The sequence below is a fragment of the Hippopotamus amphibius genome, chromosome 2 (assembly GCF_030028045.1).
Source record: "Hippopotamus amphibius kiboko isolate mHipAmp2 chromosome 2, mHipAmp2.hap2, whole genome shotgun sequence".
NCBI classification, from domain to species: Eukaryota; Metazoa; Chordata; class Mammalia; order Artiodactyla; family Hippopotamidae; genus Hippopotamus; species Hippopotamus amphibius.
In genome coordinates, this window is record NC_080187.1 from 151,824,588 (window position 1) to 151,850,231 (window position 25,644).

At 40.6% G+C, this 25,644-nt stretch overlaps 2 protein-coding genes across 3 annotated transcripts in view; both read right to left on the reverse strand.

The window, feature by feature from the left end:
- Nucleotides 1–25,644, reverse strand: part of ENTREP2 (endosomal transmembrane epsin interactor 2) — a 404,596-nt gene that overhangs the window by 112,337 nt on the left and 266,615 nt on the right. The window lies entirely within an intron of this gene.
- Nucleotides 5,850–9,252, reverse strand: NSMCE3 (NSE3 homolog, SMC5-SMC6 complex component). Its single transcript, XM_057725226.1, has one exon. The coding sequence runs from the start codon at nt 9,142–9,144 to the stop codon at nt 8,290–8,292; it is 855 nt and encodes a 284-aa protein (XP_057581209.1). The 5' UTR covers nt 9,145–9,252; the 3' UTR covers nt 5,850–8,289.

Consider the following 25,644-nt stretch of genomic DNA (forward strand, 5'->3'; position numbering starts at 1 on the left):
ACAATACTATACAACAACTAGACCTATAGGCATGCATAAAACATTCCAATAACTTGAGCAAAATACACATTGTTGTCAAGTGCCCATGGAACATTTTCTAGGATGGACTATACATTAGCACATAAAATAATTCTCAATACATTTTAAAAGACTGAAATCGTGCAAAGTACTTTCTGTTATCAAAATAGAATGAAGCAAGAAACCAATAACAGAGGCAAAAACTGCAAACTGAGGAAATACATGGAAGTTGAGAATCACACTCCTTAATAACCAATGGGTCAAAGAAGAAAGCTCTAGTAAAATTAGTAAAAACTTTGAAGTAAATGAAAAAAAAAAAAAAAAAGCAAAGAAAAAAAACAACATAACAAAACTCATGCAGTGCAGCAGAACCAGGTCTTAGAGGGCTATTTCCAGCCTCATTTAATACCTACGTTAAAAAGGATGCTCAGATCAACAGTTTAACTTTATAATGTAAGAAACTAGAAAAATAACAGCAAATTAAAGCTAGCAGAAGGAGGGAAACAATAGAGATTAGAGCAGAGATAAACGAAATAGAGGGTAAAAAGCAATAGAGAGAATCAACAAAACTAAATATTTGAAAATATCAATAAAAGTGGCAAACTTTTAGCTAGGGTCAATAAGAAAAATGAGAGAAGATGCAAATAACTACAATAAGAAATAAAAGTGAGGAAATTACTACCAACCTTACAGAAATTAAAAGGAGTATAAAAGCATACTGTGAGGCTGGTTCACTTTGTTGTACAGCAGAAACTAGCACAATACTGTGAAGCAATTATACTCCAATAAAGATTTAAAAAAAAAAGCATGCTGTGAACAATTGTACATCAACAAATTAGATAATCAAGTGAAATGGATAAATTCTGAAAAACACACAAATTACCAAAACTGACTCAAGATGAAACAGAAAATTTCATTACATCTGTAACAAGTAAAGAGACTGAATCAGCAATAAAAAAATCTCCCAACAAAGAAAAGTCCAGGACCAAATAGGTTCACTGGTGAATTCTCTCAACATTTAAAGACTTAACACTGATCCTACTCAAACACTTTCAAAAAATTAAAGGAGAGGTAATGTTTCCTAACTCATTCCATGAGGCCAGCATTACCTTGATGCCAAAAGCAAGACAAAGACACTACAAGAAAACTGTAGCTCAATATCACTTACAAATACAGAGGCAAGATCCTCAGTAAATTTTAAAAGACTGAAATCATAGGAAGTACTTTCTCTGACCAAAATCAAAACAGAAAGAAACTAGAAGAGAATTGGATTGTATTCCATGATCAAGTGGGATCTATTCCAGGAATGCAAGCGTTGTACAACATAAGAAAATCAATCGGTATAATACCCAACATTAATACTTTGAAGGGAAAACACACATATACACATATCATCTCAATACATATAGAAACATCATGGGACCTCAAATTTGAGAGTCTTTTTCTTAAAGAGATACATGTCAAAATATTTGCAAATTAAATTATTTAATAAATGATACTTGCTTAAAAATCGTCTGGACTAGGTGGGGGAGTGGGTGGGAATACAAGATTGTCCATGTATTGAAACCTGTTACATCATTTTTCTATTTTTATACATGTTTGAAATTTCTAAAATAAAACATTAAAAAATTTTAAAAGAAGGAAACTGAGAAGATATGTTAATACTAACTTGACTTTAAGGCAAAAAGCATCATTAGCAATAAAGAGGGTAGTTATACAAAAGAAACAATTCATCAGGAAGATACAACAATGCTAAGCCTGTTTAGTCTTTGCAAATGTAGCCTAAAAATATATAAAACAAAAGATAATGAGAAGAATTTTACAAAACCACAATGGGAGATTTTTTATCATTGTTCAAAAATTGATTTATTAGGCAGTAAAGTTAGTAAGAATATATACATACTATGAACATGTTAAAAACATATAGGATTAATATTTTTTAAGGTCACTTGGAAGGTATAAAACACTGACCACAGAGCATAGGTTAAGAAATATTTTAAATTTGATTTTATATGGATCATTTTATCCCAAAGAAATTTTTAAAAGTCAGAGACCAAAAATAAAAGAGAGTACTTCAAAATCCAAATATTTGAAAAATTAAAATCACTCATTTGAAATTATAGACATAAGATAAATTATAACAGATATTGGAAGGTATTTAGAACTGAATATAACAAACATACTACACATTAGAACTTCTGGAATGTGAGTAAAGTTGTAAACAGAAGGAAATATATTGCTTTAAATGAATTAGAACCAAAAAACAATAGACTATTCTTAAGTCTTAAGAATAAGAAATAAGAAAAAGAGCCACTGAATAAACTCAAGGAAAGTAAAAGAAAACAGAAAATAATAGTTTTAAAAGGTAACAATAAAGAAGATCAATAAAGTGAAAGTATCTTGAAAATATTCTTAAATAAAACACCTAGAAAAATTGGCTCTGAGGGGGAAAAAAAGAGTGCAAGTAAAAAATCATGCTGTGAACATTGCCAAACTCAGGTATGGCTGCTCATCACTTAAAAAACACTCCCCAAGGGGCAAGTGTTGGTAGAAAGGAAGCTTGCTTTTAGGCAGAAAGCCAGCAATCTGGGGAGATGGTGGACTCAGTGTCCCCCAGAAAACCACCTCCAAAGATTCTGCTTGGCCATGAAGGTTTTTAAAGGGAAAAGGGAAAATCATCTCAGTTACTCATGGGGGGTGGGGGGGGTGTCAGAGTCGTCACCATCCCCCACTGCGTGCAGACTCATCGATTCCTCGTAATCTTTCTTTAGATGTCAACTTGTTCACACAGTTTGTTCCTGTGATTACTGAAGGGGAAGCTGGTGAGGAGATCTGGTCATCGGTTAATTATTTACTCTTCATTTCTACATATCTGATCTACAGAAAGAACTGACAAGTCAGGCAAAGTATGGTGTGATCAAAAGATTTGAAAGGTATACTTGGGCCAGAGATGAGTAGAGCATGAGAGTGCCTGGTTTAAGGATAGTGACAATATAGCTCTGCTGAAGTGACAAGGAAAGGGGCTTCCTGCTGAGGGAGGTTTCCTGCAAAGAGCTACTTACATGAATGCAAAAGTGGATGTAGGTGAAGGTGTATTAGAGTTAAAATTTTAAATCAAAGGAGAATACTAAGAACACGTCCTAGAAAATACAAGTGACCAAAACTAATCTGAAGAGAAAACCTGAACAGACTGTTAATACTAAATAAGTAGTTAAAAATCTACCCACCCAAAACACCATTCCCAGAGCCTTTCACACGTGGATTTCTTCCAAACCTTCAAAAACATTTAGTCCTTGCATAATGTGGCAAAATATATGCTCCCCAACTCATTTATGAGACTAGAATAATGCTTTTTATTTCCTGAACAACTCAGTGCTAAAGCCATTAAGTGAGCAGAGCAAGTCACCTGTGTGGGGAGGGGTCAAAAGTCAAGGCCCCCAGGGTGGGTGCTGGAGCCCAAGTGCTGTGAGGAGGGGGGATGCCCAGGGCGGTTCTGGTGAGATGTCAGCTTCCCAGAGGGCAGCAAGGAGCATCCCCACGTAGGAGGGTGTGGTAGCCAGGAGGAGAGACTGATTATTTACAGGGGATTGATCAAATACTTATTATAAGGACCATAGGATCCGAAGTTCTCACTGTTGGAGAACTTAGGTACAAATATAGAAAGGGAGAAAACTAAAATATAAACTGTGGTATTAGAATGGAAATGATGTCATCAATAGAATCTCATAGTTGTCAGTAAGTAGCTAGATATACAGATGGACAGACAGATATTCCCTAACTTTGTCATGTATAGGGCTAGAAGCAAGGATGCTTCTAGAAGGCATGAAGAACCCTAGTAACTCTGTTTCTGAATTCCAGTCGCCGCCCAAAAGGAACCAGAGCTCTTTGGAAAAATGGCTAATTACAGGTCTGGGGCAGGGGAAACTCAAGTTATGGCTGAACGATCTTTTTGTGGCAGAAAAAAAGGAAGTGCTCAAAGAATGATAGGGGCATATTGAAGACACAAAAGCCAGCTTTAAAATGCCCCCATATTTTGAATTTCCTTCCCATTTAGGTCACCACAGGGCTGTGGTGACCTAAATGGGAAGGAAATCCAAAAAAGAAGGATGTGTGTATACATATAATTGATTCACTTTGCCGTACAGCAGAAACTAAGACAACACTGTAAAGCAACTATACTGCAATAAAAATTAATTTTAAAAAATGTTTAGGATGATGGCCCAGGAGCTATTTTTATGGTGGCAGGTAGTGCTAAGAAAAGAAAGAATAAGACAAAGTATTCAGGTCCCCTAGAGAAAAGCAAAAGTAAACAAACAAAAGGTCCAATAGAATAATGAAGATGAGAATGTTTGATTTACAGAAGGATATAATGAGGAGCATTCTAGAGACAGGTGCCATGAAGCAATGGGATTGCAAGCCAGATGGTGAGTGCACAGTGCAACCTTTCATGTTTCCTTCTGAGTGGCCTTATCCTTCTCTTTTGCCAACAGTGCCCTAATTTCCTTTGAGTTCTTCCTCATTCATGCAGGTTTGATTTAGTCTTCATGGGTATCTCTACTTGTATTTGCTACTTTCTTTACAAGGTACATGGAATTCTCTTTACTTTGTGTAGTGAGCTATAAAGATCTCCAGTTGCTTAAGTTATCAGGATTTACAAGATATTAAATTGCTGAGAGATGCAGATGTAGAGAATGGACTTGAGGACACAGGGTTGGGGGTGCGGGTGAAGGGGAAGCTGGGACGAAGTGAGAGAGTAGCATAGACACGTATACACTACCAAATGTAAACAGACAGCTAGTGGGAAGCTGCTGTATAACAAAGGGAGATCAACTCGATGATGGGTGATGCCTTAGAGGGCCAGGATAGGGAGGGTGGAAGGGAGTCGCGGGAGGGAGGGGATATGGGGATATATGTATAAATACAGTTGATTCACTTTGGTGTACCTCAAAAACTCATACAAGAGTGTAAAGTAATTATATTTCAATAAAGAGCTTAAAAAAAAGTTGCTGAGAAATTATGAGTTGGGTATATGTAGTTTTTGAGAGCTGCTATTTTAAAGATGAAATAATTTTTGAGGGGATATTATTATCCAAAAATATAGTTATTATGACCATTCAAAAATAAATAAATAAATAAAATGCTCCCATTGGCCAAATCAGGGACATTTTGTATATCAAAATAAAAAATGACACTAAAAAATTATAACCCATGAGTCTACACAGATTAAATAACTAAATGAATAAACTGAAATTTTGGTGAGGAATACAATATTTACTAAGTCTCAAAGTATCTCCACACAAGTTGCTTGTTTGTTACAAAGGGAAACAGAAATTTTCGAAAGTGTAGAGGAATGGTATACAGGAAACCACCTTAACCTAGGTGATCAAAATTACAAAATTATAGGACACAATGAAAATCTGTGTCAACAGAATCCAAAAACAAAACACAGCATCATGTCTGATATTCCTACCCAAATGCACAACTCGAATCTGATCATGAAGACACAGCAGACTAACCCCAACGTTCCTTGGGGATGTCCTACAAGGTAACAAGTCTGTTTTTCTCAAGTGTCAAGACTTCTAAAGTCAAAGAAGGACGCAGGGACTGCTTGCAGACTGGAGACTAAAGAAACATGATAACTAAATGCATGTAAGTAGTTGAGGGGAACAAAAATTTCTTGATCTGTGCTTGCAAATTTTGGTAAGTTTGATAATTAATTATAAATAAATAGTAATGTCAAAAATGGATAATAATACAACATAGGAAAATTACAGACTAATTCGATATATATCTAAATTTATATATATATGTACATATAAAATGCATCAAGAAGTGTTTGCCCCAGGAATTCAAGAATTGTGGCACAACAGAAATATCTATCACTGTCATTACACTAAATTACACAAAAATTATGCCAAAGTTAGAGTAAAAATAAAAAATTAATCATATTAGCCAATTCACAAAGAGCATGTTACAAATTTTAAAAGCCATTCATAATTTTTCTAAACATCTCTGACCTAGCTAGGAACATGAGAGAAATTAAATAACCCAATTAAATATTATATATTTATAGGGAGAAAAACTAACAGCAAACACCACACTTCATACAAAATTAAAAATTATTCCCTTTAAAATCAGGAACAACTTGAGGCCTGTGGTCACCACTTCTTTTCAAAAACTGTATTGGAGTTCCAGCCAATGCAAAGAAGACAAAACTAAAAAGGTAGAAGAACTAGGAAAAAAACTTATATTACGATGCTATGGAATTATAATAGCATAGTATTAACAAACGTACAGCAAATAAAGCAATCCAGTCCTAGACATAAATTAGTGAGATGCTGGTATATAATAGAGGGTGTATTATTAATCAGTGTGCAAAGGATAAACTATAAAACATTGGTGCTAGGCGATCTATATAGGAAAAACAAAAATTATACCTATACCTCACATCATACACAAAAACAGATTAAAAACACAGGTGTGAAGGTCAAAATTTTGAACACTCAGAATATTAGAAAATATCTACAATATTAGGATTGGGGAGAATTTTTTTTAAAGCACTACACAAAAAACACAGCCCTTAAAAGTAACACTAATGATTTTGACACGTTAAAATCAAACCATCTATATGACAAAAAAAAAAAAACCCAAAAACAAAACAAGTGAAAGTGTGAAAAGATATTTGCACTAGATATTGCAGACAATGGATTACTAGATTACTATGCAGAACATATAAAGACATCTTACAAATCAATAAAGACAGAAAAGGTCTAATATATAAAACCTGACGCAAAAAAAAGATGCTTAAGGTCACTAGTAAGCGAGACATGCAAGTTAATATTTCAATAAATACTACATGGCCACAGAATGGCTTGAAAGGTCAAATTTTCATAGGGATAGAAGGGAGGGTTGACAAAACATAACAAAACAAAACAAAACAACACACCCAAAAAAACAAGTTGGTAAAAATGGAACTTAATACAAATTCAACAGAAATTTGGCAATGCTCCATGGTTGCTCTATTTGTTTCTGACTGGAGGAGCTCTTACAGGTGTCTAAGGAAAGACTGTATACTACCTGCAAATAGCAAAAAATTGGAAAGACCCTGTCTAACCAGTAGAACAAGGAAAGAAAATCTTTAAAAAAGTTTTTTTAACTGCTCTAGACCAAGAATAAAAAGTTTAAACAAATTTTAAGGAGCAAAGTAACAACTATAATCCCCCACAGCATCACTGTGCCAAGAATTCTTCATATACTTCCATATCTAATTATCACACTACCACATACAATAACAGGCATCATCAACCCATTTTACAGGTGAAGAAAGGTCTGTATACAACTTAATTAACCTGCTTAAATTCATTCAGCCAGTTAGGCAGAGGGAGGCTCTGAATTCAGGCAGTCTGATTCCCAAGTAGAGATGGTTAATCATTAACACTTTTCTGTGACCCACAGAAATATATTTTACATCATGATCCAATATGCAAACACACATAAAAACAGAGCAACTTCCACAAAACACTATTTACCTTAATGATATATAGCAAATGTTTTCTTAAGATGTTAAGGTAACGTAGAAAAAATTTTCTTGTTAATTTCTCATGCCTTACGGTTAAAATAAATGCACAATGCTTAGCTGCTTCAAAAATACATTATTTATTATAACTACAGTAGCAGAAAACAAAAAAATGTAATTAAATGGCCAACCACACAACCTACTAATTATTAATGTAAAAAACTGTGTGGAAAAAATACAATACGTACATTGCTTAGAATGACCCATAACGCTCATGCACATAGAAAATACATTTTTAAAATAGCTGTGTTAAGGTAAAAAGGGACGTAGGCAACTAACATTTTAGTTTTCAACTTATACTTTCATTTTTCCTCACAGAGTAGGGTAGTTCAGAGGTCAGACAAGGTCCACTTCGCTTTTATTTCCTTGGCATCAAAGCAACTTGCTGACGTGTTCTTTCTTAAATATCTATCTCCGAATCATGGTACAAAGCTTTCCAACCCGCTTTATAATGCTAGCAAAATTTTTATACCAAAACAACAACAACAAAAAACAGGCAGTAAAACAACTCAAAATAAATCACCCTTTAAAATGTTTTGTAAACGAAAACTCGGAACCAAAGTGACTTAAAATATTACAAGAAGAAAAGTTTGCAAACACTTCCTAAAACGACTACACAAGTTTAAGCGTTAGAGCAAGAGGCTTCCTCCCACCCCCAGCCCTTCTCCAGGGTCCCTCCGAGTCTGTCTCAGGTTTCAAGAGGAAGGCGCTGCAGCTGCGGCCGGGGCCGGGCCTCCGGTCTGGGGTCTAGCCCTGGCCTCCTCCTCCGCCAAAGCCTCACAGTACTGCGCCGGCCAGTCCTTGGGGTCCTGATTGTGCACTTTGGCCACGAACTTGAGCACCTTCATCTTGCTGGTCTCCAGGTTGGTGCGCGGGCCCCACTGGAGCTCGTAGTCCACGGGGTCCGTGTGCGGGATGCGCCGGTACTCCAGGTACCGCTGCCGCACGAAGTCCTCGGTGATGAGCTTCTTGGGGTCCCCGAAGATGAGGTGCTTCTTGGTGGGGTACACCCCGAGGCGCCGCAAAAAGTCCCAGACCTCCGTCTCCTTGATGCTGTTCCCCTTCATGAAGATGAGCCCCAGCACGATCATCAGCAGCCCGGTGGTGGGCGTGTCCTGGTCGCCGCGCACCTCCGCGTCCTCCTCCACCGGCTCCAGAGTGTTGACCAGGATGTAGGTGTTGCTCCGGGGCTCCAGCTCCACCAGCCGGTACCCGAACACGTACTCCAGGCGCTCGGCCGCCCGCCGCAGCAGCTCGGGGAGCACGTCCTTGTAGTCCCCGACCACGTGCCGCAGGATGTCGGCGCGCCGAATCGGAATCTTCCTCTGGTCCTTGATCAGCAAGAACTGCACCAGCTCCGCCACCTTCAGCTCCAGCTGCTTCTGCGACCGCGGCCCCGGCGCGGGGTGGGGCTCGGCCCGCCGGCCGCTCTGGGACGCCGCGCCGCTCGGCCCGCGGGACGTGCTCGGGGCCTCCTCGCCGCCGCTCCGCTCCCACTCCCGCTCGGTCTGGGTGCAGGCGCGGCCCCGGCTCTTCGGCTTTTGCGACATGTCGCGGCGGCAGGCCCCGGGCGGCGCGGACTCCCTGTAACCTGCGGTGGCGGAGGCTGGGAGTCGGGCGCACTGCAAATCCGGGCGGTCCCGGGCGTTGCCGGAGGGGGCGCGTTGCGTCACAGAGGCTGCGCGCTGCGTCAAGGGGCTGCGCGGTTGCGTCACGGAGGCGGCGCGCTGCGTCATTGAGGCCGCGCCGCGTCTCGGGGTCGGTCCGGCACGGCGGGCGCTCGCGCGGCGGCGGCGGCGGGGTCTCCGCGCAACTGTGTGGGTCCCAGCGGTGTGTTTCATCAGAATTAAGTGTCGTCCTTACCAAACCCTGCAGATAGAGGACAGGAAGCAAAGGTTCTGAGCGAGGGTGCGGCTCGGCTGAGGACCGCACAGCTCAGGCCAGGACTGTAGAAAGCGAGTATAGAGAGTTCTGAAATTGGGACTGTTGGAGGAAACTCCCAGGAAGAATGTGGGAGAAAAATAAGGCGAAGAGCGTGGAAGAAAAGGAAAAGCATTTCTTTCCGCACAAAACTGGGCATAAAAAGAATAAAAGACCCTGAGGACTAGTTTGTCGTCGCCCCACCTAAACATTTCCCGCAAGTTACTTTCTCTAAAACCCCCGAGTCTGTTTAGAAAGAATAGTAAACGCAGCCTTGCCTCGCAAGCAGGGCTTCCCCCATCTTTTCACCCTTTCAGCATTGATAACTCTGTGCATAATAAACTCCATCAGCTGGACAGCTGTGGCAAAGTCATCCCAGAAAGCACGTTCAGTGGAAGGTTTTTGTTTGGCCCGGTGAGCTTGTTTTCGGGAAAGCACGTGCTCGTGGAAACTGCCTTGGGCCCCAAAACATAATTTTTGCAGAAATGGCTAAGAAAACGCTACCAACAGAGAAACGTGCTCTCTTAAGAGATTACCATTTAATTTGGGGCATCCTTGATCAAGAATTGCAATCATGTGAATCTCTTAAATTTATTAATTCTTAATATATCAGCCTTAGGGCTCAATGAGAAAGAAAAGAGAACCCAGGGGTATCAGCTCTCATAATCTGTGATATGTGCACTTTATATAAATATATATATTTTTAATTGTCCAATTCTAATAGCCAACGTCAGTCATTCCGCTAACTCAAACCATTCGCAGTCTGCTGCCATTAACTTCCACAGATCTTAGCAGATGTGTTCCTTTTCTATTTACTGACTTGCAAACAAGAAACTGAATTTCCCTCTTTGTCTTTAAAGCTACCAGAATGTGGGTAAACTCTTCAGAGAACCAAATCAAATTGAGTTCCTCTTTAATGCAAATATATTCAAAGGAAAGCAATTCAAAACACATTATTTGAATAATACCATCAAAACACAACCTTATTAAAATTTCATTAAATGTTAGTGTAAAATTTTTGTTGTAATTCACTATGAAAATGCAATCTGATAATGACGCTGGGAAAGCAATATGAAATGTAATATGAAATTCCGTGTTGTGATGCAAGTATGCTAAAATCTGGTAATCCATGAGTAATAACATTCTGTTCCACACAAGATCTAACAATATATCCTCAAGCATCAATCTTAATGGCAGAAGCCTCCTAAGAAAAACAAATATATCATCAAGGCACTCATGTTTTTTTTTTCCCCAATGAGAAAATCCATCTGCTTCAACTTCTTTGCAAATTATAATTTAAGCTCAAGTTCAAAGAAACCTTATACAATTGAGAATTCTGCAAAAGGTCTCTTCAGAAGGATTAGTTATACCCCAAGTTAAAAAAAAAAAAAAATCAGCAACAAAGAGATAACAGAGAAATGGGAAATAAGACGAAAGCCATTGTCAACAGCTGGGCAGATTTTTTAGTGTTTTCTCTTGGAAGGTATTCACTTAAGTTACCAAGTAGTGCCACAGGTCTAGTGACCCTTGTGACTGAAAATCAGCAGTGTCCATCACCAGCACCTTTACCCAGGTAGCAGATTGTCATACTCAACGTGGGTGAAAGAAAAATACCAGTTTTAAGTCTTAAAACACCTCTCTACACTGTGTCCAAAAGAATCCAGGTGGGAAAATAAATAAAATGATAAGATTAGAATGAAGTTGTAGGCACTGCAAGGAAAAATCACCCAGGCCCACATTCCACCTCAGACTGACCTGGAAGCCATGACGTTTGAGGAAACATTGTTGGGATGAGGATGGTAGTAACACAAACACTACTAACAAATAGAAACAGCAACAGCTACTGATTACCACAGAGCTAACCGCGGGTCATACCTTCTCAGTGCTCTAGGTGTTCATTCAGTCCCCACAGCAATCCTATCAGGCCTATGCATTTATGTTCGTTCTTTCCTCACATGTGAAGAAACCCAGGCATGTAGAAGAACATTAACTGTTTTGAGGTCCTGTAGCAAGTAAGTGGTAGCTCTGGATCTGAACTAAGGCAGTCAGTTGGCCTCCAGAGACTGCCCTTAACCATGTGCTGAGCAGGGAGAGAACATACATGTGGTGTCTTTGAGAAAGTAAAAGTTTGGGACCTAGATTAGAAACCTGTGTGACCTTGGCAAAGCTACTGACATTCCTTTCTGTTCCCAAATCAACAAAATGGGACCACTAATCAAGGCCTCAGGGGACTAAGTAAGAGAGGTTTGCCAAATACCTCGAACAAGGCCAGGTTAGGGTAGTTGATAATTTGCTTCTTTCCAGGGGGTTTATGTTAAGGCAGTCCTCCCTTCGTTTCTGTGGAGATTGGTCCCAGGACCCCCTCGGATACAAAAATCCTCAGATGCTCAAGGCCCTTATATGCAATGGCATAGTATTTCCATATAACCCACGCACATCTGCACATCTTCCCTGTGTACTTTAAATCACCTATGGATTACTTTAATACCTAATACAATATAAATGCTATGTAAATAGTTGTCAGTACTTGGCAAATTTATGTTTTGCTTTTTTGGCACTTTCCGGATTTTTCTCTTTTCTAATATTTTCGATTTGCGGGTGGTTAAATCTGGATGTGGAACTTGTGGATATAGAAGGCCAGCTGTATTTGAGGACTATGAAAGCTGTATGTAGAGAGATGTTTACTACAGTGAAACACATGTACACAAATTAGAAAAAAGTCTGGAAAAATTTATCAAGGTGCTATTAAAGTTACCTTCTTTTAAAAGTGAAATTCAGTGTTGATTTTCTTGCTTGGGAGATAAAGGAACAATATATTTTCAATGAATTTTAACTTCACATGCCTTAGCAGTTATACACATGAAAGTTTTCAGTAAATTCACTGTGAATATGATATTTGTGACTTTTTGTTCAGCCAAAGAATAAAGACAAGTGGTTAAAGAAAAACATTTGCAAACACTTTATGTTAATGACCTTAATACGTTTAAGTATTACACCCCCTACCCCCACAAATTTTTTTCTTTCAGGCAAAAACTAAGCTAGCTAAGATTTCAAATGCATTGAACAGAGAAATGCCTACACCAACTGCTCTTTAGATGCCTCTAATTAATTGCTTTATTTCATCTCCTTGGTAGCAAATGCCTGCTAAGAAGCTCTAATCATCTCTATTATTTACTGGATTCTATTCTTCATTCACTGGAAGTTCTTGCAGAACCAGAGGAAGGTTTTAAATTTTCTAATAGCAATCCAGTGCAAAAAGCAGCTAAGGACTTTTTGGGACGAAAAGCAATGATAAAAACATGCAGCCACCATATATGAGCAGCCTCTCTGCCTTTTCCAGTGGAAGGAAATGGATGGAGTGCAGCATGTGAGCAAAGGAGTGGGGGGGCTGATACTCTTTCAGTGCAGAGATGGCAGGAAAAGCGGTCCGGATATTTTCATGGTTGCAATAAAAACCCTTGTGTTCACTCACTTCAGTCATTTGTAACTAAGATCCATCCTGGTGAAATCACATGATAGGATTACTAATAACACTTTGTCCCTCATGAAAGAATGCTTTGATTAACTGGCTACAGTGATTTCTGTGGGTGGTGGAAGGGAGTGGAGGGGCGGGGCTTGGTGAGACAGCTTTTTCCCAGCATTGTAGCCATTTGGCCCAGAAGCCTCTTCTTAGACTCTTCAAGAAACACACATCTTCCAATCACACAGGGTCTTTTACTTATGAAAATCAAGAGGGCCTGTTAAATTAAAAAATTATGAACACATAAGGTCTTACTAGTGGCCAACAAGTTGCTGTTCATTTGTTTGTTTCTGCCCCCTGTTCTGTATAATTTCCCTTTAGGAACTGCCTCGTCCCATCTTTTTTTTTTTTTTTTTTTTTTTTAATTTTGTTTTTCGTCCCATCTTTAGGAGACCTGAGTAAAGCTCTCCCCTCCTTTCCTGGGGCACGCGATTCAGGCCACCCACAGTGACTGGTTCAGAAGTCCAATCAGCATCCTCTCGGGTTCATATAGGTTCTCTTTCCTCCCAGCTAACAAGCTGATAAGGTGATACAAGCCTAGCCAGCTTTGCCTTCGGTAGGGAGTAACCTGTCTCATGTGGAAGCCAACTCAAAGGAGACCTAAGAGATGGAGAAGCAGTGCTCACACTGCCATCTGAATCCCTAGGTCCCAAGTTCAGGGTCAAACTCCCAGGGATAACTAGTTACTGGAGCAAGTAAAATCTTTTACTTTATCTGCTTCAAGTAGGTTACCTCACTTGAAACAGCAAATTCCAAGCCCATTATGCAAGGGAAAAGAGCGTACTAAAGGAATGAGACATGTTTCATAGGAACTGAACTAGACAAGGTTATTATTACCTACGTTAACCGAAAATTCCAAGAATGGAGTTGAAATACAGAGGTGTTTACTCGAGGTTTGTTGCCGCACAGATCCAAGACGCACTTGAACTGTGTTCCCACGGAGTGCAAAATAGGGGGAGGCTTATAAAGGCAGAAAACCACAAGGTTACCTAAATGGTCAAGAATTAGGATCAGAGCTGGCAGGAAGTAAGGGTGCTTGTTAAGCAAGGATTGGTTGGGGTTGGAAATGACTACATAGTTGCGAGGGGGGAGGGAGGACTTTGAAACTACAAGGTTGCCTCTAGCGCTGCTGGCAGATGCTGTTTTGAAAACCGCTGGTGTCCTTGAGTTGGATACAGCTCAGAAAATTTGAGTTCTCAGTGATGTAGGTACGTATCTGACACCACATTCATGGTGGCCACCTGGCTCCATTTTGGGTGCATGAACCACAGTTATTCCAATTTGGTTTTTAAATGATCTTTATGTCAGCACCTATAAAGATATTTGAATGTAATGAGAGGTGATCTGAATACAATTTGCCTTTTTTTTTTTTTTTTTTAACATTTCCCGGCAGATTCTGTGTTTGAGGACTGTGCTTATGATTTTAGTGCTGGCAATCAGGGCAAGCAAGCATTCAGGAAAGATTGTTTCCCCAGGTAGAATTTACATATGAGTTAATCTGGTGATTTATCTCTGCAAAAAGGAGTTGCAGACAACTTAGAACATGCCTTAATGCATCTGCTATTCCAGAGTAGTTGTGGTCTCCATATTTAACCCAAAGTATTTCCCCACTGGCCATACCATGCGAGATGACAGAGACCTCATTCTTTTTTTCTAGACTTTAACCTAGAGCAGAGGTATTCTCACAGGTCAATGGCACCACGAAGAAAAATGGATAGAGCTAACACCCAGGGAGGGACAAGGCAGATAGGCTTTGAGAAAACTGAGCAAACTGAAATGGGAAAGACTAAAAGACTAGAGAAAAATATGAAAACACTGAAGGCTGACAAGAAAGATCCCACATATGCATAACCAGTGGTCCTGAGGGAGACAACAAAAACAGAAAAATAGAAATGGAAGGAGACCTAAATAAATAGACACCCTATGTTCACGGATCAGAAGACAATATTATTAAGATGGCAGTACTACCAAAATTGATCTACAGATTGAAGACAATGCCCTACAAAATCTCAGCTGGGCTTTTTACAGAAATTGACAAGCTGATTTTAAATTCATAGGGAACTTCAAGGACCTAGAATAGCTAAAACATTCTTGAAAAAGAACAAACTTGGAGGACTCACACTTCCTGATACCACAACTTACTGCAGTGCTACAGAAATCAAAGCAGTGTGGTATTGACACAAGCAGAGACATATTGTTATGGGCTGAACTATGTTGTTCTGCCCTTCCCCCACCCACCAAGTTCACAAGTTTAACTCCTAGTACCCCAGAATGTGACTGAATTTGGAGATAAGGTTTTTAATAGATTAAGTTAAAATGAGGGTGTTCAGTGGGTCTCTAATCCAGTAAGACCAGTGCTCTTACAAGGGCACTGTCCTTGAATCCTGGAAGACACACTTGGGGTGTGTGCACACAGAAAGGGCCGTGTGAGAACACACAGTCTGCAAGTCAGGGAGACGCCTCAGGAGAAGCCAGACTTGCCAACACCTTCATCTTGGGCTTCTAGCCTCCAGAGCTGTGAGGAAATAAACTTCTGCTGTTTGAGCCACCTAGTCTGTGGTATTTGTTATGTGAGCCCTAGTAAACTAACACATATAGAGCGATGGAACAGAACTGCAAGTGCAGGAATAAATCCATACATCCAAGGTCAACAGGTTTTCAAACGAGGGACCATGATAATTCAACGGGGTGACAACAAATAGTGCTGGGATAATGGACCCTGACCTCACACCACGCACAAGATTAACTCAACGTGCAGCACAGGTCTAATGTAAAAAGTAGAACCATAAAACTCTTAGAATGAAACATAGGAATAAATTTCCATGACCTTGGGTTAGGCAATGATCTCTTAGATAAGACACTAAAAGCACAAGTGATAAACATGAAGACTGATAAAGCAGACTTCAGTTAAACACTTGTGTATCAGAGGACACTCAAGGAAGTGAAAAGACAATTCACACAGTCTAGGAGAAACTGCAAATTACATGCATCTGACAAGCGACATATATGCAGAATATATAAACAACTCTTGCAACTCAATAATAAAAGGACAAAAATCCGATTTAAAAAATGGGCCAAGAGTTTCAACAGACACGTCTTCCAAGATATAAAAATGGCCAATCACATGAAAAGATGTTCACCATCATTAGTCATTAGGGAAATGCCCATCAACACCATAATGATATACTACTTCACACTCACCAGAATGGCTATAAACAGAAAGACAGATGATATCAAGTGCGGACAAGGATGTAGGGAAATTGGAAACCTCACTCCTTGCTGGTGGACATGTAAAACACTATAGCTTCTGCTGGAACACAGGTTCATGGTGCCTCAGTAAGTGATACAGAGAATTACTCTACGACGCAGCAGTTTCACTCCTAGATACAGACCCAAAAGAATTGAAAACAGATGCCCAAACAGAAACTTGCATATGAATGTTCACAACAGAACTCTTCACAAAAGCAAAAAGGTAGAAACAACACAAGTGTCCAAGTATTGATGAATGGATAAACACAAGTATACAATGGAATATATTTCAGCTATAAAAAAGAATGAGGTATTAGTACACGCTGTAACATGGATGAACTTCAAAAACATTATGCTATGTATAAGGAGATGCTCACAAAGACCATGTTTGTATAATACTACTTATATGAACTGTACAGAATAGGCAAATCCATGGAGGCAGACAGTAGATGAATGGTTGCCTGGGGTTGAGAGGTGTGAGGAATGGGAAGTGGCTGCTGAAAGGTGTGGGATTTCCTTTGGGGTAATTGAGGTGGCGTAAGATTCTATGATGATGGATGCACAACTCTGTAAGTGTGCTACAAACATTGGATTGTATACCTTAAGCAGGTGAACTTGATGGTATGTTAATTACGTCTCAGTAAAGCTGTTTAAGAAAAGAAGAACCTGAAGAAGGCTAGGCTTAAGAGTCTCTAATAAGCTGCTCCTTCTGAAGTATAATGAAATATAACAGAAAATAAGACTAAGAAAACAGTCAGGAGAACAATCAAATGGAGGCAGTTAGGGGCCCAGACTTTCTGAACCAACAACTACATGAAGAATTTTTAATTAAAAAGTTAAAGTGGAGGAGAGTCTGCCATTAAAATAATTATTTCCATCACTGTCACAAAACATGTTTGTTATATTTTAGGTAATTAGTGAACATCATTCTGATTTATGGAGAACAGTTTCATCCCTCCTCTGACACCTCTGGGTCCTGGAAGAAGGCCTTTCACTGGTCAGGTCTCAGCCTGCAGAAAGGCAGGGCTGAGTTAGGCAAACTCTTTCAGTTGTAAAATACTATTCATATATGAAAGAATTCTAAATAAAAAATCATAAACAGATTGGAAAGAAAACAGAAAGCCCATCCTGAAAGTAACCCTTAAAAAAAAAAGCCTGAACAAAATAAGAAAAAGAAAAAAATGCCTGGTTGCGCCTTCTTTCAGTGTCCACATGCTGGAGCATCGTGAGTCCCCATAGCACCTGCAGGCCATCAGGGAGCTCCCTAACTTGGCTCCATTTCCTGTAAGTGACACACTCTGTGACTTCAGGACGAATGGAGGTCTCCATCTATACTCCTCTGTGGGAATGAATTTTCAACAGTAGCAAAATACTTCTAGGAAACAGAGGCACTTCTTGTTCTGTAACAGAGGCATCTGACAAAGGCAGGATTCAGGGGCTGTGTGAACAGCCCTGGCCCTAGGAGATTCTTGAGAGAAGGGCAAAATCAAAGGCCATACAGTCAAATATGCATGCATTGTGATCCAGTGCTTTCAAAACTATACCTCCCCACTTATGAGCAAGCACCTGTTCTCTTAAAGAGATCTACCATATTGAAATATATCAACCTATACTGTGAAAATTCCTTCTGAATTAATCATAGTGCAGTATGCACAACTCAACCCAGGATGTTCACAAAAAAATGCAAAATAAGTTACCACCTACAGAACTATGTATAGGTATATTTGTGATATGTGATTTAAAACTAAATTCTTCTCCCTTGTTTTACAGGCACACTGAAAAATTCCATACACGTCGCTGAACCAAAGGCAAGACCTACTTCAATAAAAAGTAAATAAATAAAACAATCCTCCTCCCCCCACCAAAGCTGTTCAAAGACATACAATGAGGCAGGTGACACACAGTGCGTGTGCATGTGCGCTGCTGGTCTGGGCCACAACTTCCCACGGTCTCTCTTATTCTGACGCCCTCCCTTCACTAAGCTCGTCCCACTAACTGAATCAAATTTAGCTCGTACAGCATCTTCAGTGTGACAACTGAGAATCAGGTCATATATGAGAAGTATATAAGGATCATGAAACTCAGTGCAGTCTAGAACTGTGAGAGTGAGTCAGGTGAGGCATGTCATCTCATGGACCACGGGGTCCGGTCCACTCATTGGCTGACCAGACTTCCAAGGGCACCTTCTGGAAGCTGCCCATTTGGTGGAAAAGGATAATCTTACTGCAGTACAGTCCTGCAACAATAGTTTCTTTAGTTATTAATACAGACAGATTAATGTAATACCCCCAACTCCAAAAACTAAGAACTGATATAAAGTTTCTTCATACCTGGAGGGAAACAAAGTCAGATGTTTTGTCCTTTGTACATGGGCAACCCTATCTCTCACCTGGACAAAAAATAAAGGTGTTGCAGACATGTGATAATTGCCTTTCTTAGCATGTAACTGAGTAAACCCTATGCTCAACCAGAACTCTCACTTGTGCTCGCTTCTCCCAGAGCATGAAGGACCTGTCTACTCTGATTCCCTGAAAACTTGTGAATTGGACATGGCACACATGACAAGCCTGCTGCGCAGAAAGCTGACAAGCCAGTTTGTTACACACTCCCTGCTTCTCTAAGAGGATACCCCAGAAACCCAATATTAAAGGAAACATCACTCTGCCTCCCCCATCCCTTCCTTGCATGTGCACAAGATATTTGGGCTGCTGTGGGGAGCTGTCAGAAGCCTTGAACAGAGAAAAGAAGAAAAGAATGGTATTCCAGGGAATAAACAAGTTTGGTCTCAATCAGACAGAAGGAGGCACCAGTAAGGCCTGGGGAAGGGAGGGGCAGAGGACAGGTAAGATGGAACGGACTGTGTAATAGCAGGGAAAAAAGGCAACTTGATAAATATAAACTTGTTAATTTAAGAAGGTAAGACAAGGAAGAGCTAAAGCACTGCATGCATCTGGGAAGGCTGGAACAGCAGGGGAACCCCACCTGCTTAGGCATCTGGCCCAGCTGGCTGGGCCACACGTTACTTCCAGCAACCAGGGAGCCGCTGTGAGGAGGACAACTAAATGCCCAAAAGGCCGAGGAGCTTGGTTTTCTGGAGGATTGCTGCCTCTTGAAGTTGGAAACATCATCCCCTTAATCTGGCTGGATAAAATAAACCAGGGCATCTTTCTTTCTTGGGAAGCATGACTTTTGCTTTTTCACTCATTCAGGTGTTATTAATCCCACAATGTGTGGGAAAAGCAAATGTTAGCTGATCCACTGCTTCCCAGGGTCCAGTCAGTCATTACAAAGGTGCTTATGAAATTTTCTTGGGCTGCTCGCTTGTTTGTAACTATCCAAGTGGTTTATGCTAAGTAGTATAAACCACTTATGTATGCTTTCTTTTCTTTTCACATTTACCTCTAAGCAAATTACCTAATTTAGTGTGGTTATTATTCTGGACATTTAAAAACTGTATATTGGGAAATTTCACATAGTAATTAATGTGGATACATCTGTGATGGTTATGCTGAATCCTTTGTGCACAAGTGTGATTATTAGGTAATTATCAGGTGCAACTTACAGAAATTCAGCCCAACTCATTGCCATTTTATATTAATATCCTTTCACATTTTTACTTGATTGATCTTATCAAAGATGATATTTTCTAAACTTACAAGTAAATTATACAACCCAAACAGCAAGTGACTGGTTCAGGAATGGACATGTGACCAAGTTCTGATGAGATGAGATGTGAGAGTACTTTGGAGGGGATCTGAGAAATGTTTGCTTGTTCTCAAAGAGAGGTTTAAAGGGAAAAAAAATTTCTTCCTCTACCAGACATTTTTCACCTGCGTGTAATGCCTCAAGCAGTGGAAGTCATCTTGTGGCCATGAGCAGGGCTGAGGCGACCTGTCAGCATATTGAACCTGGCAGAATGGAAAGCTGGGAAGATTCTGGGTCCTTGATGACTGTGCCAGGCTTCCCACCCAGCTGACACTGGAGCAGCCCACCTCTGGGCTTGTCATTTAAGAAAACGTCCTTTGTTGTTTCAGCTTTTATGAATTGGGTTTTATATCACTTGAGGCTAAGAGCAGCCCCAAAGCATCTCAACTGACACCTGTAGATGCAGGGGTCCCAACAAGAGAACTGTACCAGCCGTGTGTCCACAGACCTCACTGGCCATGTGCCAACCCCTCCACCTGGCTCTGAGATGGGCAGACATTCAATCATCGGCTTGAGATGCTGCTGAAGTTCAGGTGGTGCAGCAAGGTCACAGGTTGGTAGTTGGCCTCCCTCTGTGGCAGAGACATGTAGATGTTCTCTGGGCCTGGGAAGGGGTTTGCCCAGATATCTGAAGCCTGTAGTCAGAAAGTCAGAGCCTGTTTGGAAGTCCTGAAGATGCCACCTCATATTTCATGGGCATCACCCAAGCTCGCATGATGCCCATCCTCAGCCATGGTTCCTTGTGAGCTCCACCGAGGACTTCACTCCCCCTGCACACGGGAGCCTCAGAGGGATCACAGGCTTCCCCCGCCCCCACCACTCCTGGACTCACTTCCCCTCCGCAGCAAGGTCACCTCATGGACTTGGCCTTTTAGGCACCCCCACACTTTTCAGGGCCATCCTTCATGAGACCAAGTCTTCAGTTCCCCGTTCCCTTGCCTGTAGCTGGTCCCTGACCCATAAGCCCCTACTCTACGCTATAACCTTGGTTCCCAGTTTTCTTGGAAGGGGAGGACAGGAAGTGACCACCTGAGACTCTGGAGGAGCTCAGCAGCGCCAATCTATTCTTGTTGCCTGGACTCTGCCGCACCCCCAGGCCTAGCTGTGTTTCCTGCTTATAACTGAGCCTCATGTGATGATGACCAGGGGACAGCTAAGCTTTGATGGCCCAGGCCAGCCGGCCACTAGTTCTTGCGCCTCCTGTAGCCATTGATGAAAGAGGCCTGGGGTGGGGCTGTGTCTCCCCATGGCCTGTGGTAGAGGTGAGCCAAGGTCGGGGGTCAGAGTCCAGTAAGATCCTATGGGCCAGAGGTCAGATAGTCTGGAAAAGGCTGCATCTTTGGAAGGGCCTGGAGTGAAGAGCAGCCCTCCCAGCCAGAGTGGGGTTAGCCAGCGGACCCAGGAGCCTCCAAGCAGCAGAAAGAGGGCCTGTCCTGCCTACCTGAGATGACAGTTCTGGGGGCGGGGGGGGGGGGCAGCTGTCCCCCTTGAAAAAGAAGATGCAGGACGCAAGTGGGAGTGAAGACAACCCAGCTCTATGTGATTCTGAAAACAGACACTACCCCCCCCCACCCCCCCGCATATCTAAAGCAAGACAGTGTACACATCTGCCAGCCCAAGTGCCCCTTCCCCACAGAGGGAGAACAGTTCCACCCTATCCGCCCCAATCTCTTCCTGTTAATCTACCATGGCCTTAAGGGGATTAAGGCCATCATGGCCACCAGCTGGGCCCCAGCATTGGGGAAATTGCATATCCAACAAAATGATCAGGCAAAGCAAACTCCCAAGATGTACAAAGGTTTGTAGGAAGGAGAGAGCTAAATTCTAGAACAGATGGCTACCACGGAGCAGAACTAATGCAGGAAACAGAAATAGTCCATATAATCAAAACATAATGAGAACACATAAGGAGATATTATTAGAGCACAATAAACTGCTTCTGGAACAGGATAACACTTGATTTTTTAATTTAAAACTTCAGTAGAGGCTCTGTAAAAGAGAATGTTCCTTGCAGAAAATCAAATTACTGTTTTAGGAGGCTCAAATGAAAGACGTGTCACACAATACAGAACAAAAAGTTAATGAAATAAAAATCACAAGCAAAATATCAAGATATGAAGGGTAGAAACGGGAGGCATAATATGTAAATAATTGAAGTTTGGAGAGAAAAAAAACATGACTGAATAAGCAAAGAAACAATATCAAAGAAAAAGCAACTCGAGTTTTCAGACTGAAAGTGTTCTGAAAAGGCAGACTTCAGATGCATCCAGGCAAAAGTTCTGAATTTCAAAGAGGAGACAAAAATCATACAAATATGAAAACCATACGGACAAAAAGGACAAGCTGTTTCTAGAAATAATGAGTTTATCATCACATTTCTCACTTGCAGTCTTGGAAATGAATAGATAATGGAATAACAGTGACTAGAGAAAAGAGGGAACTCTTTGCCAAGAATTCTCTACTAGGCAAAGTATTATCATGTCAGTAAAAATGAGTAGATTATTGGCCAGGCAGAGTGGGAAGCGTGCTTCCCAGGGGGCCTCTCTGAGAACACTCCAGCATACTCACACCAAAGAACCCAACCAAACAAGGACCCACGGGAGGTGAAGACAGAGAGCAGTGAGCAGTAGTGGGAACTAATTTTGTAATATTTATTTTAAAACCTTAATGAACAATGATAATATGAATATAAACTATACCACAGTTGTTCATAAGGATTCTTGAAATAGAAGAAGGAAGCTTTTGGTAAGAGCCTGGACCCAAACACTTTCAGCTCACTCTGGGAACAAGAAGAAGAGTGGGGAGACAGATTCTCCTCCAGGTGCGGTGAGATCCTGAGGACACTGAGAAGACTTAGGTGGGAGGGAGTGCTGGTTATGAAGCTGTGATCTCTCAGCTCCAGACCCACTGCTGGAGTGGGGTCTCTGTGAGCTCTGTTTCTCTTTTGTTAGGATGGATTCCTGTTGGGTTTTTCCAGTGAGGGGACATGGGGGGAGCCTGACAATGTGGCAGGGGAAGGACTTGCTTCTTCCCGTTTGCTCACTCTTTCTTTCGGTACAGTCCTAGCAGTACCCCTGCCCTGACAGCAGCAATGCTCCCAGCCTCCACCCTCTCCCAGAACCAGCTCCCTGTGCTCCCACAAAGGTGTAAACAACAGCAGGGCACATCCCTGCAGATAGTAAAAGGATAACAAGAGAATATTATATGCAATGTTTGCCAGTACCTTTGAAAACAGATGGAATGGGGAAATTTCTAGAAAAACACAACCAAACAAAACTGATACAAAAACACACAAAGTTGGAATAGTTCTGGGAGCTGCTGAACCTGTGATTCCAAACTTTCCCTCAAAGAAAATCCCAGGCCCAGGTGACCTCACTAGTGAATTCTACTAAACATTTAAATAAGAAATAATATCAGTTTTAGTATCTCCTGAAAAGAAAAAGAGGAACTATTCCCATTGTGTTTTATGAAGAAAGCATGAACTTATAAAAAGCTGACAAGGACATTTTGAAAAATCAAGATGAAAGACCATTTTCCCTCATAAATGTATAATCAAAACCCCTGAACAAAAAAGTGAAAAATCAAGGGATTCAACATGAGAAAGCTGAGTTAAATCCAGGAAAGCAAGTTGGCTTAACACTAAGAAATTAATCAAGGTAATGCAGTGTATTAACAGAAAAAAGGAGATCTCTCATATCATCTCAAAAGAGAGAGAAAAGTCATGAGATAATTCTATATCTATTCAAGATTTAAAAAAAAAAATCTGACCAGATAAGAACCTCAGCAATCTTGAAATAGACAAGAACTTAAACAGTTACTACAAACAATCTGCATTAGATATCATACTTTATTGTGAAATACTGAAAATGTCTCCTCTGAGATGAGGAATAAGGCAAAGAAACCTGCTATCACTATGCCTGTTCATCACTTACTGTTCACCACTTATCCAGCCATTTCAATTAAAAAAAAAAAAAAAGAAAAGTTTTGAAGAGTGGAGAGAAACAAAATTATCTTTTTTTTTTCTTCAAATGTCACGATTACATACGTAGAAAATTCAAAAGAATGTACAGATGGAGATCAACTGGATGATGGGTGATGCCTTAGAGGGCCAGGACAGGAAGGGTGGGAGGGAGTCGCGGGAGGGAGGGGATATGGGGATATATGTATAAATACAGCTGATTCACTTTGATGTACCTCAAAAACTGGTACAAGAGTGTAAAGCAATTATATTCCAGTAAAGAGCTTAAAAAAAAAAAGAATGTACAGATGAATCATTAGAATTGATAAGTGAATTTATCAAAGTGGTTGTATGTAAAGTCAATATATATAAAACAGTTCTATTTTTCAATGACAAACAGAAAGTGGAACTAAAATATACACCATATGTGATACATTTTCCCAAAGACGGATGTAACAATATCTCCCATCCCACATGCCCTTTTGTACTGTAATGGCGGTGCCTGCTTCTTCCCTCAAGAAGTTGAGAACAATTTCTGCACCCCACAACTGTGGACTAACTTTGTGACCTGCTTTGAGCAGCAAATGTACCAGAAGCTCCATCATGTGGGTTTTGGGGCCCAGGCCCAGAGAGGCTGCACCTTCTGCTTCTGTCCTCTGGAACACTCCCTCTCATAGTGCTCTCTGTGGCATGTACCACTGAGGGTGACAAGAGAGGCCCAGCTCCAGCCTGCAGCGAAGTTCTGAGTACGTAAGTGAGGCCATTTGGACCAGCAGGGCTCTTCCAGCCATAATCTGACCACAGTTACGCGATGGACTCTGAGTAAGGCAAGCAGAAGTAATGCCTATAGAATCATCAGGAACAATAAACTGTTGTGGCTCTCAGCTATTACACTTTGAGGTGACTTGTGGTACAGCAATAGATAACTAAAACACAACACACACCAGCAGCAAAAAATTATATATATATAATTTATACCTACTGAGAGATATGCAGTGCCTCGATCAGAAAATTATAAAACAATAAAACATTATTGAGAGAAATTAAAGATGAGTAAATAAATATTCATAGATTGGACGACACACTATGGTGAAGATGTCGATTATCTCCGTATTGATCTACAGATTCAATATAATCCTATCAAAAATTCTGACAGGGTTTCCTTGTAGAATTTGACACACTGACCATAAAATCTGTATGAGAATGCAAAGGGCCATGAATAGCCAAACAATCCTGAAAAAAGACAAAGTACTGCTTTTTTTGGATACCAAGATTTAAGTATAAATTTATAGTGATTAAGACAATTTGGTATTGATGCAAATATAGACTAAATGACCAAAAGATGAAACAGAGAATCCAGGAGGTGACCCATGGATATAAGGACACTTTCTTGTCGGAGATGGTATTGTATTGTGCCACAGTGGGGAAAGGACTGTCTTCTGAATAAATGGCCTGGGTCAACTGGATATTCACATGGAAAAATGAAACCACACTGTTTGATTATAAAAATCAATTCGGTAAATTATAGCTCAAAATACAGAAGGGAAAATAATAAGGCTACTTGAAGATAACATAGGATCTTTGTAACCTTGAGGCAGGAAAACTTTCTTTATCAAGACACCACAAAGACTGTCATGAGATGAAAAGGCAAGTCCCTGAGTGCAAGAAGATACATATGTGTTATATCCGTATATGCAT